General features: G+C 36.1%; 1 protein-coding gene across 1 annotated transcript; it reads right to left on the reverse strand.

Moving 5' to 3' along the window:
• Positions 1 to 374: 374 nt before the first annotated feature.
• On the reverse strand, positions 375 to 19,390 carry LOC103513024 (endochitinase A-like). Its single transcript, XM_026826329.1, has 9 exons — positions 19,174 to 19,390; positions 10,496 to 10,640; positions 9,907 to 10,085; positions 8,952 to 9,188; positions 8,460 to 8,471; positions 7,885 to 8,029; positions 3,372 to 3,436; positions 2,044 to 2,172; positions 375 to 1,687 (listed from the first exon to the last, which is right to left on the reverse strand). The coding sequence occupies exons 1-9, from the start codon at positions 19,364 to 19,366 to the stop codon at positions 1,476 to 1,478; spliced, it is 1,317 nt and encodes a 438-aa protein (XP_026682130.1). The 5' UTR covers positions 19,367 to 19,390; the 3' UTR covers positions 375 to 1,475.
• Positions 19,391 to 19,396: the final 6 nt, after the last annotated feature.

The raw sequence follows: 19,396 nt of genomic DNA on the forward strand, positions 1-19,396 counted from the left end.
ATCTCCCTCCATAGCAACTTCCAAGGTAGGTGAATGGAGTAAAACAGGAAACATGGTATTATTTATCGAATTCTTATGTGAATAGCTCACTTTTCCAGCCTCCATCTCCAGTAAAATATGTTAAACGGGTGTGCAACCACCCGTTACAAATCTTTGGAAATGAACTCGAATAAATTACTAAAATCCGATTTTTTTCCCCACTTGCAGGGAACAAACTGTGAAGTTTCCAAACCTGAAGAAAACAAAAAAGTGCTGAATTTCGACAGATGATGAACACCAAATTATCTACTCCTGTAAGTCAGCTACATAAAAGTCCATAGGTTACTGCAAATCCTATAGGAAAACCAATTCAGAGATTCAATAAAAAGATGGTCTTTCTTTTTTCAAATGACTCGATGTATGTTTTTTAATAGAAATAATGAAAATTTCTCTTGTAGGTATGTACCTATGTATATAAATTAAATTAAAATCACAAAATTTCTAAATTCTTGCCGACCATTCGCGAGAACAGAATGAATGTGCCAGACTGATTGTGGACGTCTCATTCTTACGACTTTTTTCGGTAGAAAATTTGTGAATTATGCCATGACCCTTCTGGGGCCGCGCCTCTACGAATGTTAAAAACTTGAAAACCATTGGAAAAAGTCTCCCAATTCTCTCGAGATAAAAAAAGAACGTGTTTTTTGCGTTTTACTACATTTCTATTGGTACTTGATATTCATGGTGCATCTTTTTTAAATAATCACCCTGTATGAAACGATTACTCTGGCACAAACATTCTGATCCAAACCCACAGTAATTTATATTGCTTTGTCACACCAAAAGTGCACTTAAAATGTAGGGAAAAACAAATACTGCAAAAAGAAGAGCAAAAATACGTAAACAATCTGTCTCAATTTTAAACCTTACACAATTTTGTACCAAGGGATATTAATCTGATTAAACTTAGTTTAAGATAAACTGGTTTAGCCAATGTTCAAATTTTTGAAACGAATTTCTTGAAAGTCAGACAGGCACCCATTTTGAAAAAAACATATCTTTCATGAAATACAATGCAAAGAAACAAAAGTACAATTCAAGAAATTATTTCTAATCTTAAAATCCTGCATAAATATTGTTGGACTGGGATGACATCATAAAAGTAAAAGATACAGATAATAATTATGTATTTTACATGAGCTACTGAATGAAGTTAGAGCATTAGTTACAAGATTCGACATTCTTTATATTCGATTTATATTGAAAATTATACGTTTAAATGTTAACCGTATATAGTTTTTAATCCAAATTAACCATCATTTTTGGTGCTTGATTACCAATTTTTTGCCAAAAAATCAAGAATGTCCAACAACTTTATTTCGCTATTGGTTCTCCCAAGCCAACAATCTTGATACACAGGACCGAGTATGAAAACTTATGTATAAGTTATATACAGATATACACGGCTCGTTTTATATACAAGGTGAGCTTAAGGTCTAGGTGGGCACAGCCCCAGGGCTAGGGTGCCTCGTGAGAGGTGAGGTAGGAGGGGAGAGGGTAGAAGTTGTAGAGGATGAAGATGAGGTGGGGTTCCGTTTCAACGGCTTTATATCGGAACCATCTGAAGATCGGCTACTGCATCGCTTGTGTTCCGCTTCCTGAAGTTTGATCCAAGTATCGCCCAGAGCCTTGGCGAAATGATCATCCACTGGAAAGAAGAACAAATAAACATCTTGTTAGGGAAATTTAAACTTGAGATTAGTCTCTTTTTACTCCTCTCATTCGTTTCTAAACTATTTTTAGAGTTTAAGGGGTTAGTTATGGGTTTTCGTTCAAATCTCCTTAGAAAAACGACATCTTTTAATATTTTCCAGGGTAAAGGGACTTTTCAGTCCTATTCGGGCAGGATAAACAAGGTATATTCTATTCTATTCTATTCTATTCTATTCTACCTACATATATTGAGTTCATGATTTAGTAGAGGAAAGTATGTAAAATTACTACTACCTTTACAAATGCCAAAGGCCAATACCAAATAACCTCTGTTTAAATCATATTTCTCACCTGAGAGGGCAGAGTCACAGGGTGTGGGAGAAGGTGAAGTACTCTTGTACAGATTGAGGTAGTCAGCGCCCAGAGATCTTCGGAAATGTTCGTCAATAACCGGATCACTGGAGCCACCTTGATCGGAACCTGAGGAAAAGAGAAAACATCAGGTCAGATGGAGAGGTAAAGAGTAAAATTGAACTTTTGGGAATTCTCTTTCAGTCTTGTAAAACTTTGGCTGTGGTTATGTACCGGGTTGGGGTTGGGATAGGCAAGGTTGGTAAATTAACCTAGTTTTTAAGTTACCACTCCCATGCCAAACTGTAGAAACAATATCCTGTCTCAACATAGGCAAGGTTGGTAAATTAACCTAGTTTTTAAGTTACCACTCCCATGCCAAACTGTAGAAACAATATCCTGTCTCAACAAATTCTCTTTCAGTCTTGTAAAACTTTGGCTGTGGTTATGTACCGGGTTGGGATAGGCAAAATTGGTAAATTAACCTAGTTTTCAAGTTACCACTCCCATGCCAAACTGTAGAAACAATATCCTGTCTCAACTCAACCCGGTACATAACCACAACCTTTAGCTCCGGTAAGTTTTCAAGCACCTAATTTAGATCATAAGAAATCTTGTCTATTATCCTCACTGAGTTATCATTCGTAGATCTTCCAATAAACGTCAATTATTTATTTTCAAATGGAACAATTGTTTTTGTTTTTATTTGGATAGTGAGAATATATCATTGGATTGTAATTAGACTGTCTTATCCGAGTATTCTCTCCCTATCATGGATAAGAGAGAATACCTACATTCCGCGCTGGATCGAAACAAAATCTCATGATAGAGGGAGAAAACCAGCCGTTCCGAGAACAAATCTTATCTTGAAAGGGAATGACAAAAAAAAAAAGGGAATTTTGTGTTAAGCATAAATGCTTGTCACAAATGTCGTTCCCTGTTTAATGCACTACGCTAAATTTTATGACTTGACTTGGACTCGAATTAGACAACCTTTAGCTCCGTTAAGTTTTCTAGCACCTAATTTAGATCATAAGAAATCTTGTCTATTATCCTCACTGAGTTATCATTCGTAGATCTTCCAATAAACGTCAATTATTTATTTTCAAATGGAACAATTGTTTTTGTTTTTATTTGGATAGTGAGAATATCTCATTGGATTGTAATTAGACTGTCTTGTCCGAGTATTCTCTCCCTATCATGTAAAAGAGAGAATACCTACATTCCGCGCTGGATCAAAACAAAATCTCATGATAGAGCGAGAAAGCCAGTCGTTCCGAGAACCTCATCTTGAAACCAACTCATTTTGAAAGGGAATGACTACTTACCAGGCGAGGGTGGGGAGGAGGAGGAGCTAGATGCCGAAGATATAATGACGGAGGCTCTGCCATTACTACTCCTTAACCGTGAATCAGATAGTGTTCAAAGTAGCACCATTCGATTTGGCGTGAAAAATCACATAGGAATGACTTTTTGACAGCTCAAATATCTTTAACAGAAATTGTTGAAGGCCTTTTCAAGAACGGAATTTTTTTCTTGAATTCGCCGAGTCTGATCTGGCCAAACCCAGCCTCAAACCTTACGATAGAATTATACAAGTGAGTAACTAGTGAAATTGGATGACTAAGGGGGAGTATCGAACTCGTAACTTTTCAACTGTAAGTCGGATAGTACAAGAAGTTGCACCATTCGATTCAGCGTGAAAAATCACACAAGATAGACTGCTCACATGCGAATTTATCAATAATTTATATTTAATTAAATTTATTGACAAAGGAAAAAATCGTACCTGTACCTCCTTAACCGTGAGTCAGATAGTGTTCAAAGTAGCACCATTCGATTTGGCGTGAAAAATCACATAGGGATGACTTTTTGACAGCTCAAATATCTTTAACAGAAATTGTTGAAGGCCTTTTCAAGAACGGAATTTTTTTCTTGAATTCGCCGAGTCTCGAACCTGTAACGCCTTAACTGTAAGTCGGACAATCTTGAAACTGGCACAAATCGATTCCTCGTCAAAATTTACACAAGAAAGAATGCTTAGTAGACCCGGAAAGTGTACTGGGGACTTTTGTGGGACAAAAACTGATTTTACGGGTTAATTTCCTATGGGGTTCAACTTTTAGGTTGAACACCCTGTAAATAGTCAATCATATGTGATTTATTACGAGAACATCGATGGAGAAAGTTCGAGATAATAATATGCTACTCAAATTTGAGAATTTAAAATTTTTACTCCATAGTGACATAGTCCATAGTGGCCGTAGTTTCGGAACCGCTTTGGAACATAAGGGGCATAAAGCCCAAGATTTAAGTGTCACAATCGAAATAGACATTATGTGATTTATTACGAGAACATCGATGGAGAAAGTTCGAGATAATTATATGCTACTCAAATTTGAGAATTTAAAATTTTTACTCCATAGTCCATAGTGGCCGTAGTTTCGGAACCGCTTTGGAACATAAGGGGCATAAAGCCCAAGATTTAAGTGTCACAATCGAAATAGACCTTAAAATTTGGCCTTTCAGCTTCATATGTTTTGAAGCGGTTCCGAAAATATGAGTCAAAAGTGGCCATAGTTTCGGAACCGCTTCAAAACATATGAAGCTTAAACAGCAAAATTTAGTGTCACAATCGAAATAGACCTTAAAATTTGGCCTTTCAGCTCCATATGTTTTGAAGCGGTTCCGAAAATATGAGTCAAAAGTGGCCAGCATGTTGATCACGTGGCAATATTATGTTTTAATTATTTTTAGATAAATCATCATGAAAAACTTGGAAAGATGTCATCTCACTTCTAGTCTGAGATTTCTCATTTTCTTTATTGGAAAAGAAAGCAACAAGGTGTTTCGAGTTTCGTCAGGGACCTAATAAGGAATTAAATGCCAGCTTGATTAGCTTGGAGGGTAGCTCGTCTGCTTTGTAACCGCTAAGTAGCGGGCTCGATTCCTGGCCGATGCGAATTTTATACTAAACACTAAACAGAACGAACCGTTCTGGGGATGGCCGGCTTCCTCCTATCCTATCTCATTTTTCTCTTCACGTTCGGAACGATAAGACCTTAGCAGTTACTGCTCCTTCTAACAAGCCACTTAAAATAATAATTCATAATAATAAATCCGCGACCATAATCGCCAAATCCGCGAACATAATCGCGAAATCCGCGAGCATAATCGCAAAATCCGCGAACATAATCGCGATATCCGCGAACATAATCGCGATATCCGCGAACATAATCGCGAAATCCGCGAACATAATCGCAAAATCCTTGCCACTTCCGGTCATAAAAAAGTAAAAGAAGAAATTGTTTGTATATTGGTAATAATGATGCCTTTTGGATGGCTATACAGAGTACAGACTATCAATCTGTGTGACGAGAAAAAAAAAGTGTGAGAGAGAGAAAGAGAGAGAGAGAGAGAGAGAGAGAGAGAGAGAGAGAGAGAGAGAGAGAGAGAGAGAGAGAGAGATGGCTATACAGAGTACAGACTATCAATTTGTGTGACGAGAAAAAAGTGTGAGAGAGAGAGATAGACTATTATCAAGTCACGTAGAAACACACTACTATCACGTCACGTGACGTAGAGACACCTTTCTACCTTTGTTCAGATTTTTTTCCGTGTTGATTCCTTTAGGTGACCCTGTTGAAAGATCTGATATACGAAGATTTTGGGTTCAGTGTATCAGATGGACTTTATGAGAGAGGAGTGTTCATCAATAGGATAAGACCAGGAGGACCTGCAGATCTGGCCAAAAAGGCTTACCCTAAACCTTAGGGCTTAAAGAGTTATCAGAGAGATTTATTACTATGGATTAAGTTATTTTAAAAGGGAAAGACTAAAGACTGTGGTTTCGATTCCCAAGCGGGGCAGATTTTATCAATTTTATCCTAAACAGAGAAGGTTCGTTTTCAGAACGACTGACTTTTTCTGATCCTGTTTTCCTTCTCTCTTCACTTGCGGGACGATAAGGCCTTAGCAGTTACAGTTCCCTCCATCAAAATGGCTTATGTCATTTTCAATTTTTCACCTTTCTGAAATTGGTGGAGACTCCAAATTCACGATCTTCAAAATATTAATGGGGAACAGTGGAGATATTATTTTTCAAAATTATTAGTGAAGACACCCAATTCCCAATCCTCGAAATATTCATAAGAATCAGTGGAAATGTCATTTCCCCTTTTTTAAAATTGATGAAATTAGTAGAGACGCTATAAGAATCAGTTGAGATGTCATTTTCACCTTTTTGAAATTGGTGGAGACTCCAAATTCACGAGCTTCAAAATATTCATGGGGAACATTGGAAATGTCATTTCCCCTTTTTTAAAATTGATGAGATTAGTAGAGACGCTAAATGTACGATCTTCAAAATGTTCATAGGAATTAGTGGAGGTGTCATTTTCACCTTTTCATGAATTGTTCTATTACAGTGTGTACTTTTACGATGATTCCCGTCTCATGGTAACCACGACGCCTATCTTTCACAACTCCATGTGTCTGGAACAGCCCGAGTTTTCTTTCAACACATTCATCAACGGCAACCCCAAGCAAAGTCGACAGGGAACCAAAAGTCCTTCTGACCTACCGGGTGTCTTTCAGGTAAGCTTATTATTAAAAAGGCTTACCCTAAACCTTAGGGCTTAAAGAGTTATCAGAGAGATTTATTACTATGGATTAAGTTATTTTAAAAGGGAAACTCAAACAACAGAGTCCTTGTCCGAGTAACCTTTGTTCCCGGTAAAATGGTACATTTAGGAGTGGAAAACAGGAAATTATTGCCACTTCCGGTCATAAAAAATTAAAAGAAGAAATAGTTTGTATATTGGTAATAATGATGCCTTTTGGATGGCTATACAGAGTACAGACTATCAATTTGTGTGACGAGAAAAAAGTGTGAGAGAGAGAGATAGACTATTATCAAGTCACGTAGAAACACACTACTATCACGTCACGTGACGTAGAGACACCTTTCTACCTTTGTTCAGATTTTTTCCGTGTTGATTCCTTTAGGTGACCCTGTTGAAAGATCTGATATACGAGGATTTTGGGTTCAGTGTATCAGATGGACTTTATGAGAGAGGAGTGTTCATCAATAGGATAAGACCAGGAGGACCTGCAGATCTGGCCAAACCCAGCCTCAAACCTTACGATAGAATTATACAAGTGAGTAACTAGTGAAATTGGATGACTAAGGGGGAGTATCGAACTCGTAACTTTTCAACTGTAAGTCGGATAGTACAAGAAGTTGCACCATTCCATTCAGCGTGAAAAATCACATAAGATAGACTGCTCACATGCGAATTTATCAATAATTTATATTTAATTAAATTTATTGACAAAGGAAAAAATCGTACCTGTACCTCCTTAGATTTTCTAGACATGTCCAGAGGTAGAGGTTCCGGAATACTGCTGAAATCGGGAAAAGAAAATACATATTAGTTATTTAATGTTACAAACAAGATACCTAAAACGTAAGATGAGATTTTATTTTAATATTAAACAAACAAACAAGCATGATATTAAACAAACAAACAAACAAGCATCACTCCAACTGTTTTGTTTGACTGTGTCCAATGAAATTTAGCTGTCTTTCGTGAACTCCAGCGAATATTACTTATTTGTCAGAAAACCGACTGCACTCTTTGAGTCCAAGTTCTGCCAATATTTCTCTTGTTTTCATGGTACAAGAGCCGTTTGAAGGGGTATGACGCCCCCAACCCTACAAGGGGTTTTCAGGAATCCTACAGAGTTTTGTTTAAATAACATAATATTTCCACTTTCCTTTAAATTTTAAATCAACTTTACATAAAGTTCTGTCAATATTTTCGACGGACTAAAACTTACTTGAGCTTAGCTTGTGCGTGGTGAGTGGCATAGTCGGGGGGCGGGGCTAATATGTGCCTACTCTTCTTTTCCCTCTTCCATTTGCCTCCGCTGACGCTGCTGGCTGACACATCCTTGCATTTGAAATTCAAAGGCCGGGCCTCTTCTGAAACAATAGAGCGAAAATGACAAGTTAGAAATTGACACAAGGGTTTGGTACAATTTTGATAGTTTTTATTTGACACAAGGCGAGGATTTGGTATAATTTTGATAATTTTTGCTACTAAAGAAAGAAAGTGGGAAAGAGAGAAAGATACCTAGAGTTTCTACTTCCAAGAGAGTAATAATGCAATTACAAGTGCCGCGACTATTGGAATGTGAAAAATCCTCAAACAAATTAGGATTATTGACATTAGAAACATGTACAAATTAATAGATGTATATTAAGTACCTTACTAATTGCCTGAGAACTCTACCCTCACAATCCATTAGTTCTAATCATTTGAAATTCCCTCGAATATTTAAATTGTTAGTTAAAATTAATCAAAATTCCTGAACCTAGTTATGACGTGATCGGTAGTTATTGGTCACATTACCAAGTCTTTGAACTCTTAAAGAATCTTAACCTCATACGTAAATATGTATTTCATAATGAGTTGAAACAAAGAATTTATTGAAGTCAGTTTTATACATACATGTAAATAGATAGTTATTAAATTTCATGTGGAATATGTAGAAAATGGGATTTGATTATTTTGATCAAACCAAAACAGTTATCCATTAGATCCTAGATATTGTCAATATTTTGGACGGTTCACAATCGTCATTGTTTTCAATATTAATGATGAATCTTGACAGCATTCAAGCCCGCTATTTATCGCCCATTTATACTAAATTGTGAGGACGTGATCTATTGTGCTTTACTACAAAGCAGTTGACATTTTCTGAACGATCATTGTAAACTATGTAATACGTATCTACCTATTTTTACCAAGGTATGATGAGATTTCTAAAAAATAAATACCTACTGATTTTTTTCGGTGTTCATAAAAAATCACCTATAGATAACTACCTATTCTACTACATACATATATTGAGTTCATGATTTAGTAGAGGAAAGTATGTAAAATTACTACTACCTTTACAAATGCCAAAGGCCAATACCAAATAACCTCTGTTTAAATCATATTTCTCACCTGAGAGGGCAGAGTCACAGGGTGTGGGAGAAGGTGAAGTACTCTTGTACAGATTGAGGTAGTCAGCGCCCAGAGATCTTCGGAAATGTTCGTCAATAACCGGATCACTGGAGCCACCTTGATCGGAACCTGAGGAAAAGAGAAAACATCAGGTCAGATGGAGAGGTAAAGAGTAAAATTGAACTTTTGGGAATTCTCTTTCAGTCTTGTAAAACTTTGGCTGTGGTTATGTACCGGGTTGGGGTTGGGATAGGCAAGGTTGGTAAATTAACCTAGTTTTTAAGTTACCACTCCCATGCCAAACTGTAGAAACAATATCCTGTCTCAACTCAACCCGGTACATAACCACAACCTTTAGCTCCGGTAAGTTTTCAAGCACCTAATTTAGATCATAAGAAATCTTGTCTATTATCCTCACTGAGTTATCATTCGTAGATCTTCCAATAAACGTCAATTATTTATTTTCAAATGGAACAATTGTTTTTGTTTTTATTTGGATAGTGAGAATATATCATTGGATTGTAATTAGACTGTCTTATCCGAGTATTCTCTCCCTATCATGGATAAGAGAGAATACCTACATTCCGCGCTGGATCGAAACAAAATCTCATGATAGAGGGAGAAAACCAGCCGTTCCGAGAACAAATCTTATCTTGAAAGGGAATGACAAAAAAAAAAAGGGAATTTTGTGTTAAGCATAAATGCTTGTCACAAATGTCGTTCCCTGTTTAATGCACTACGCTAAATTTTATGACTTGACTTGGACTCGAATTACCAACCTCCAGATCCGAAGTCACCGCGCTAACCACTACACCACAGAGGTTGGTGAAAGGGAATGACTACTTACCAGGCGAGGGTGGGGAGGAGGAGGAGCTAGATGCCGAAGATATAATGACGGAGGCTCTGCCATTACTAGAGGTATTGCTGTTTGTAGTGGTGGTCCTACTTGCTAAACTGGCGGTGTAGGGGGGCGGGGAACCGCGGGATTTTCTAGACATGTCCAGAGGTAGAGGTTCCGGAATACTGCTGAAATCGGGAAGAGAAAATACACATTGGTTATTTAATGTTACAAACAAGATACCTAAAACGTAAGATGAGATTTTATTTTAACATTAAACAAACAAACAAGCATGATGTATCACTCCAAAGGGCTACTTTTGTTTGACTGTGTCCAATGAAATTTTGCTATAACTTTCATGAACCTCGGCGAATATTACTTATGTTTGAAGCCAAATGCACAACATGTCTCAGTTCTGCCAATCTTCCTCTTGTGTTAATTGCTGATTGAAGGGGTAGGACGCAGGAAAAACCAAAGTTTTTTCAGGACTTCTCCAGTGTCCGGTTTAAATTAAAGAAAAAAAAGTCCATTTTCCTCTAAATTTTGAATCAACCATACATAAAGTTCTGTTAATAATTCGGACGGACTAGAAACTTACTTGAGCTTGGCTTGTGCATGGTGTGTTGCATAGTCGGGGGGCGGAGCTAATATGTGCCTACTCTTCTTTTCCCTCTTCCATTTGCCTCCGCTGACGCTGCTGGCCGACACATCCTTGCATTTGAAATTCAAAGGCCGGGCCTCTTCTGAAACAATAGAGCGAAAATGACAAGTTAGAAATTGACACAAGGGTTCGGTACAATTTTGCCAATTTTTATTTGACACAAGGCAAGGATTTGGTATAATTTTGATAATTTTTGCTACTAAAGAAAGAGGGTGGGAAAGAGAGAAAGATACCTAGAGTTTCTACTTCCAAGTAAGTAATAATGCAGTTACAAGTGCCGCGACTATTGGAATGTAAAAAATCCTCAAACAAAATAGGATTATTGACATTAGAAACATGTACAAATTAATAGATGTATATTAAGTACCTTACTAATTGCCTGAGAACTCTACCCTCACAATCCATTAGTTCTAATCATTTGAAATTCCCTCGAATATTTAAATTGTTAGTTAAAATTAATCAAAATTCCAGAACCTAGTTATGACGTGATCGGTAGTTATTGGTCACATTACCAAGTCTTTGAACTCTTAAAGAATCTTAACCTCATACGTAAATATGTATTTCATAATGAGTTGAAACAAAGAATTTATTGAAGTCAGTTTTATACATACATGTAAATAGATAGTTATTAAATTTCATGTGGAATATGTAGAAAATGGGATTTGATTATTTTGATCAAACCAAAACAGTTATCCATTAGATCCTAGATATTGTCAATATTTTGGACGGTTCACAATCGTCATTGTTTTCAATATTAATGATGAATCTTGACAGCATTCAAGCCGGCTATTTATCGCCCATTTATACTAAATTGTGAGGACGTGATCTATTGTGCTTTACTACAAAGCAGTTGACATTTTCTGAACGATCATTGTAAACTGTGTATAGTACGTATCTATAATTCTATACCTATTTTTACCAAGGTGTGATGAGATTTCTAAAAAATAAATACCTACTGATTTTTTTCGGTGTTCATAAAAAATCACCTATAGATAACTACCTATTCTACTACATACAGAAGGAGGTACTCTTTTCCGTTTGATTAAAATCAGAGTCTTACAAAAAGTCCAACTAACGATAACGTAGGATTCCCATTGCCCTAATATTACATGTAACCATGTAACAGAGGCTGTTGATAAGTGCATACAATAAAGAGATAATGGAAGAAACATTCTAAAATATGTTCAATCTAATATCAAATTTATAATAAACCTCGGGTTATTAATTTTAAGCGAAACCCTCAGAATGATTTTTAATTAACAAAACCAACTTGAGACTTATCTACAAATTGGTAAAGGATGGAACACGAAGCTTGTCCGGGAATTTTATCTTTATCAAGGTACAAGTATCATAGTTCATGAGAACAAAAACTTTCTGGGCGGAACTCAAACTTATTCGACTCCCAAACAATATTGAATTAAAATTTCTTAAATTCCTTAAATATTAATTAAAAAATAGCATTTCATGGTAAACTGCCTTCTAGTTAATCAGAGTGTTATTTAAGCTTTTTTTTAATAGAGGGAACTGTAATTGCTAAGGTCCGTCCCGAAAGCGGGGGGAGAAGGAAGACAGGATAGGAGAAACTCAGCCGTTTTGAGAACGAACCTTATCTGTTTAGGATAAAATCCGCCCCGGTCGGGAATTGAATCCGCGGCCTAGCGTTTCCAAGGCAGACGCGCTACCGAACTAACTAGGCTGGTTAGCTCCTAATTTTACGATAGTGTCAAACACTTGTGAATGAAAAATACAGGTCTTATGCTATACTCTACGAAATAACTAAAATTATAACGAGAACAAAAGCTATCAAGGTATCAAAACTAGGCTAATTAGCTCCTAATTTTACGATAGTGTCAAACACTTGTGAATGAAAAATACAGGTCTTTCTTTGTATGCTGTACTGTACGAAATAACTAAAATTATAACGAGAACAAAAGCTATCAAGGTATCACATAATGAGGTAAAAGTTTTGACCTCTTTGATAACCAAGGTAACTAGGCTGGTTAGCTCCTAATTTTACGATAGTGTCAAACACTTGTGAATGAAAAATACAGGTCTTATGCTATACTCTACGAAATAACTAAAATTATAACGAGAACAAAAGCTATCAAGGTATCACATAATGAGGTAAAAGTTTTGACCTCTTTGATAACCAAGGCATGAAATAATTGAAATACAAATAAGCAGAAGGATTGGAAATGAGAAGAGCCTTCCACACTGCCATAGTCGGGAGCGGCATATGTACGTACCATATACATAGAGGTGATTATTAGATGTTGAATATTTTTGAGTACTACAAATAGGGCAGAAAATTTATTGTTTCACAATTTATTATTTTGAGGGGGAGGGGGGATTGTTCTAATCTTTCACGAACAAAAAATCGTGACGTACACCTCAGGACTAATCAAAATAAATGGTCAAATAAGAATATTCTGACTGTGCAAACCTGGTAAAGACTGATGAACAGTATCGGTCACTGACTTCATCGGTGTGAAACAATCTTGTCAAGTTTCAAGCTCAAAGTTGAAAACGATTTAACCATAAGAACATTGGTGAAGACTGAAGAACAGTATCGGTCACTGACTTCATCGGTGTGAAACAATCTTGTCAAGTTTCAAGCTCAAAGTTGAAAACGATTTAACCAGAGTGAGGTGAGATGTTCAACAAACACCCAAGTCCCGTACAACTGCAATCATGAAGGTATGATTCATGGTTCAAGCAATGCGCACCAGGTGAAGCAAAACCATTTATGCAATCTTTCACATCATTGCGATTTATGACCCGAGCATTGTTTGTAAAACACCTCTAGACAAACCAACACACGAATGAGATTTCGCACCAGTGTGAATTATGCTGGTCGCGAGCTTCAAATACTCAACAGACCATACCGAGATCATTTCATGCAACTTGAACGCCATTCTTCTTTCTCTTCACCAATGTAGAATGAAGTGAATTCCATCATATTTAACACGAAATAAATCAAGAAGAATGGGAACCTAATACTAACGATAATGACCTATTATTAGAATTACACATTAGTCATCCACTCATCAAGTCTCGTGAATTCATCAGATAGGAATGTGCCAATATCTTGAAAATCTGATGAAACCTTATATATCTTTTACTTTGGTACAAAATGGATTGGACAAAAAATATATGGCGAGACTTGACTGTGATTTGGTCATCACAGATTCAAGCATCTTCTACGAGTATCACTTGCCATAAATGATTAGACAGCAGAAATACACCACTCTACGAAATAAACTTTCGTTCACTGATCAATAACCATTTTAATCAAAAACATAGTAGAGCATTCCTTGTTCTAAAGTTCTAAAAAAATATCTCCAAACCTAAAGAAACTCGGAGCATTCTCAACAAGGCAACGTACAGTACAAAGATAGTGCTCCACCTCTGTTGAGTAACACAGTAGCCAGTCCGAAGGAAAAGGTAAAGAAGGTGACTTGTTTGTTTACATCTCTCAGTTTCAATCAATGAACTCGACTGATAGTGCAATGACATAGGGACATGACGTACGAACAACATGGCTCATGACTCATAATACAAGCCCATGAGCCATCAGGATCCAATGATAGGGAAATAGGATAGGGGGACACGTATCGTGACACTGATAGTCGCTCATTAGAATTAGGGTGAAAACTCAAGTCCTAACAGTCACACTATCAACAAAACTATTGGGGGAATGAGAATGAAGGGCATATTAAATTTATTGAGTAGAAAAGCAAGTTGGTAGGTAGGTACAGAGTTACAGACCAAAAGGACATGAAATTCCTTGAATGCATCTTTCCGTCTAAACATTTTTATAACCTACGAGAATAGTTTTTTATCCTTTTGAAGTTGTAGTTGTTTTGAAAGAAGATGAAATGCCCATTAAGATAGATGCGAATATTTTCAAAGGAATTCTACTCCATGTGGTTGTCCGAGCAGTTAGGTCCATCGATCTCTAGCTGGGTTCTAGCCTGACCACCAAACACTCACGGGCTATTCAATTTAAATCCTTCGCCACTCAATAGTCACTCCTATCTGCATGAAATCGCTCGGATATCCTTCCTGAGTCCTGACACTTATGAGCTTTGTGCACTCGTGTCTTTAACATTCTGAGCGGACATTTCCTGTGGTGTCCATGTCCATGCCGTGAGAAGTCATGTCGTGTTTAGAGGTGTCCTCCGGACATCTATTAGAACGAGTGATTTGACTACGAAATCATCAATGGGCAGGGTGATTTAACAATCATAAAATCATAATTGATTGGGGATATCCGGACATCTTTTGATTTTGATAATGAAACGAATTGATTTTTTTTTTTTTTTTTTTTTTTTTTTTTTTTAAGGGAGAAATGTAAAGAAACTATTAATGCAATACAGATTAATAAGACAAAGATTTTGATTTTCAAATAGCAAACGTTAAAGTTCCAGTACATTTTCTTTGCAAAAACGGATAAGTTCTGAGGGGGTCTTTTACCAGTTATTTTCACCGAGATATCACGGGAGGATCCTGAGGTCAGGTTTATTGATCTGAGCGTGTGAAGAAACTTTCAGGCCGATTTGAACTTTGCATTTCATGATAAGGACTTTGGAATATAAAGGACTCCCAATCTGTCGATAATCATCCTCCGATGAACATCATACGTTGCGGACATGGTGTTTAGTGTAACACAAGGCACGTCGCTAAAGTAGCATTACGGTATACATACTAATAAGATTGCCGGTCATTAGTGAGGCCCATCCAATGATTTCGTCAGTAAAGTTTTGTTTGTTGTCTAGACCGGATCATGATTGTAATCAGGAGATCCGATTGTGATTTGGTTGAATCGATCCTGTGATAATTTGCACACTGATTCCTAGGTGAATGGTCGTATGAATTATTACATGTGGAATCAACATGACAACGGAAATGTCACGTTTTATACACAAGTAGTAGGTACGGACCATTTATTTGGCTGAAAAATTACTTTTTCACTGGGGACCCTAACAGATCACAAGGCGTAGTTATTGGATCAATCTTTCACTTAATATTGAATATGTCGGACCGATATTGAACCAATATCTAGGAAGGGTTCTGATTTCTGATACTGAGTTCCAAAACTCATTCGTTCGAGTGACAAAGTGACAGGAACTTCCGCTGTAAAGTAGCATCAAGTAAACATACGTTACTATTGGGGTTTATCTAACCAATCAATCAATTAGTTAGAATCTCATTTCATTGTTAGGGTTAGAAAAGGTTTGAGAAGTCAGAATTAAAATCAAGGCGAAGTAGACGTGATTCCTAGGATATTATCTTATGTCTCATTCAAACTGGATGCTAGAGGGGACATCATAAGTAAACAAAATAACAACAGAATACAATATGGCTATTGAATTCTAATTTAGTTTCAGGTTATTCGGATGCAGACCAATCACCACACTTTAGTACACAGTATGCAAATGTATTCGAATACTACTTTTGCCGTTTTAGTGCCATCCAGGTATTCCAGGTTAAAATGGTCTATCACAGAAATTAGACACTACAATCACCACACTTTAGTACACAGTATGCAAATGCAAATGTATTCGAATACTACTTTTGCCGTTTTAGTGCCATCCAGGTATTCCAGGTTAAAATGGTCTATCACAGAAATTAGACACTGTAAACGTTTAAAGATGCATGCAATTAAAGGAACATTTTAGAAATAATTTGCTAATTTCAAACTGTCGACTAAAATGGGTAAAGCGGTTAATTCCGTTCAACCACTTGCAATTAGTAAATAATAGGTCAATTAGAAGACTTGCAAATACCTACATCTTGTACATCAGAAGTATCAGAACACATTATGGTAAATTCTTCAATAATGTTATTATTTGGATATATGATAATGAGGCTTCCATAGTTTATCAAATATTAACACTTCTATCTGCCCACATGACACTATTTCAGGAGACAAGACGGGAATTTAACTTGGAAATTTCTCGACAGATATCATGTCGTACTTTTCTGTTTCTATTAAACCTAATAAAATATTCAAATCCCAAACCAACTCTCGTAATGCATTAAAATTCCAACTTCTTCAATCAAATTCATCCAAAACTGGTTTTATTTTGGAAGTTAATGATTTGGGCATCTCTTTGGACTTCAAAGTCATGTTACTTTTATTCCTCATCTTCTTCTTCTCCTCTTTCTTATATTGATTTGGATTTGGGACCTACGAGGATATTCATTCATCCTACATTATAATCTTCTTATTCCTTATGTCACCGCTAAGTCATGTTACTTTTATTCCTCATCTTCTTCTTCTTCTCTTTCTTATATTGATTTGGATTTGGGACCTACGAGGATATTCATTCATCCTACATTATAATCTTCTTATTCCTTTATACATTTATAGGCATTAACAATTTAACAATCACTTCCAAGTTCCAAGTACACATCCATCACGGCATAATTTAGGAGGAGTTCATTTAATATGTACTTGGGAATTGGACAACCATTTCTAGCAGGAAACGACAAACACACAGTAAATATGAGAAACTAAATAAAAAGATAATGAAAGAATAGATCAAAAGGAGAAATGCGTTGCTAAAGATTTTGAAGATCAATATGACATCTGAGAAACATTATGTGTAGATTTGTATACAAAGTAGGTGGTTTCAAAAGTACCCAAAATGCTACGACACACTCCATCTATTTAAGAGAAAAATAGTAATTACAAAGGCAATAACGCTACGCCACTGGACGACAAAAATGTGGACACAGACGAAGAATTTCACAAATGCGACACAAACAGCAAAAGCAGACACAAACATCCCGACATACTCACAACAGGTTCTTGCTTATTTACTTAAACATACATTCCAGCCATTATTATCTTATAGATACATTGTTTCATATACTCTATGTTATTTATAGGTAACTACCTACTACACATACAATTTTATTTGAGGTCGATTCTCGTTAATACCTAAACGCTTGAGAAAATAGCACAATATTCTATTGGTAAGACATTTTAGAACGGCCACTCATAGCGCCAAAGTGTGAAATCCACATAGCCGCATTAAATATCAAGATAAGTCTATGTCTGTTATTATTAACTAGCCTATAACCACCGCCATAAAAATATGAACCTGTGAGGTCACTTTTCAGTTGAAAATAAATTGACACACCGAACAAAAGACAATTGTGAGAAACATGCCCATAATCTTACATTCTTTAACTACCGTGCTACCTATAGATATAGATTTACAAAGTAATTTCAAACATTCCATTGTTCTGCGAAAAATTTCATATAATTCACAAGTCACAACACTTGTAATATTACTCGACAGAAAAATATCAAATGAATTAAAGTGGTACAAACAATGAAATGTTCATTTTTGATAAAATAGCAATAATTATTACTACTATGAATATGCAATACATATGTGCACATTTTCCCCCGTCAGTTTGAGATTGTCTTAACAATATCTACTTCTATGTGAATTTTTCAAAAACCATCAAATTTCAGATTCATTTGGAAAACAAACAAGTCAATTGTCTTTCAGAACAATTGTTTTACCACCGAGTTTTTTTGCATACCCATGTCTGTAAGTTAATTTACTATTACTACTACAGAGGTCAGTCACTTATCTGCCTATTAAACAGTAGATATCTAATATGTAGGTATTTTCAAAGTTACCTAAACAAAAAGAACAAGGTAAAGCGAAGCATTACTTATGCATTGCAAAAATGTTGCTTCGCAAACCAAATAATGCATACCCATGTCTGTAAGTTAATTTACTATTACTATTACAGAGGTCAGTCACTTATCTGCCTATTAAACAGTAGATATCTAATATGTAGGCATTTTCAAAGTTACCTAAACAAAAAGAACAAGGTAAAGCGAAGCATTACTTATGCATTGCAAAAATGTTGCTTCGCAAACCAAATAATTATGTACAAAAGTAAATAGATACAAACTATATGCCTACAATAGTACTTGAACTTTTCATTATTATTGAGAATTTCTATCTTCTACTACTACTACTTGATCCAAGGATCCATGGTATGTATCCATGTGATCTGGCATCTCAGTCCTATAGATGAAGTTACGCTATCACTCAAAACAAGAGACATTCGATAGAAGGTGGTATTTAGCATGATAAGCAAATGTGCATTAGGTTCTCCACTGAAGTCACTGAAGATTTGAAGAATACTTAGGTTAAGAATGACCCCCCCCCCCTCCATCGAGGAATTTGGAATTTTCAACTGCCTCTTGGGCGTTGAACCTACATGTACATGACTAGAATAAAATTACATAACTAAAAAAATGAAAATAGTGTAACAATAGTGACACAAATCAAAATTATGTAATGCACAAAATATCGTATGTAACCTCCAGGTGATGGAAATTCAATTGTCACCTACATGATGGATGTAAAAATGGTAACAGAACATCTAAAAATTACTTTTTTACCTTCGAGGAGATGTTTAGGAGTTTTATAAGATTAGTGTTCAAGACAGAGCAATTATTAACTGGATAACTTGATATGACCAAAGAATGTTAATACGAATATCATGGTTCAAATAGTTTCCCTCATATTCGTGCATAGATGTTACAATAAAAAACAATGTGACATTACTTAACTCACCAAACACGGGATGGTAATTCGTAGATGGTAGCCATGGTTGCCAAAATCTGTTGTGGCAGTTGTTATATTGCATTGCATGGTTAAACTGCATGGTCTGTATACTGTTAAGGAATTGCATACTGTTGGTGATTTGCATATTGTTGGTGAATTGCATATTGTTGGCGAATTGCATATTGTTTGACACTTGGATCATTTTGATTTTACACAACAAAAGTCAGTTGAC

Source organism: Diaphorina citri, unplaced genomic scaffold (assembly GCF_000475195.1).
Source record: "Diaphorina citri unplaced genomic scaffold, Diaci psyllid genome assembly version 1.1 scaffold912, whole genome shotgun sequence".
NCBI classification, from domain to species: Eukaryota; Metazoa; Arthropoda; class Insecta; order Hemiptera; family Psyllidae; genus Diaphorina; species Diaphorina citri.

Excerpts from the sequence above, each read along its gene's own strand:
- LOC103513024 (XM_026826329.1), bottom strand. The coding sequence starts at position 19,366 with ATGATCCAAGTGTCAAACAATATGCAATTCGCCAACAATATGCAATTC. Across the intron at positions 10,086-10,495 it reads CATGCACAAGCCAAGCTCAA|CAGTATTCCGGAACCTCTAC; the intron begins GTAAGTTTCTAG and ends TCCCGATTTCAG. Across the intron at positions 3,437-7,884 it reads CACGCACAAGCTAAGCTCAA|TAATGGCAGAGCCTCCGTCA; the intron begins GTAAGTTTTAGT and ends GTTAAGGAGTAG.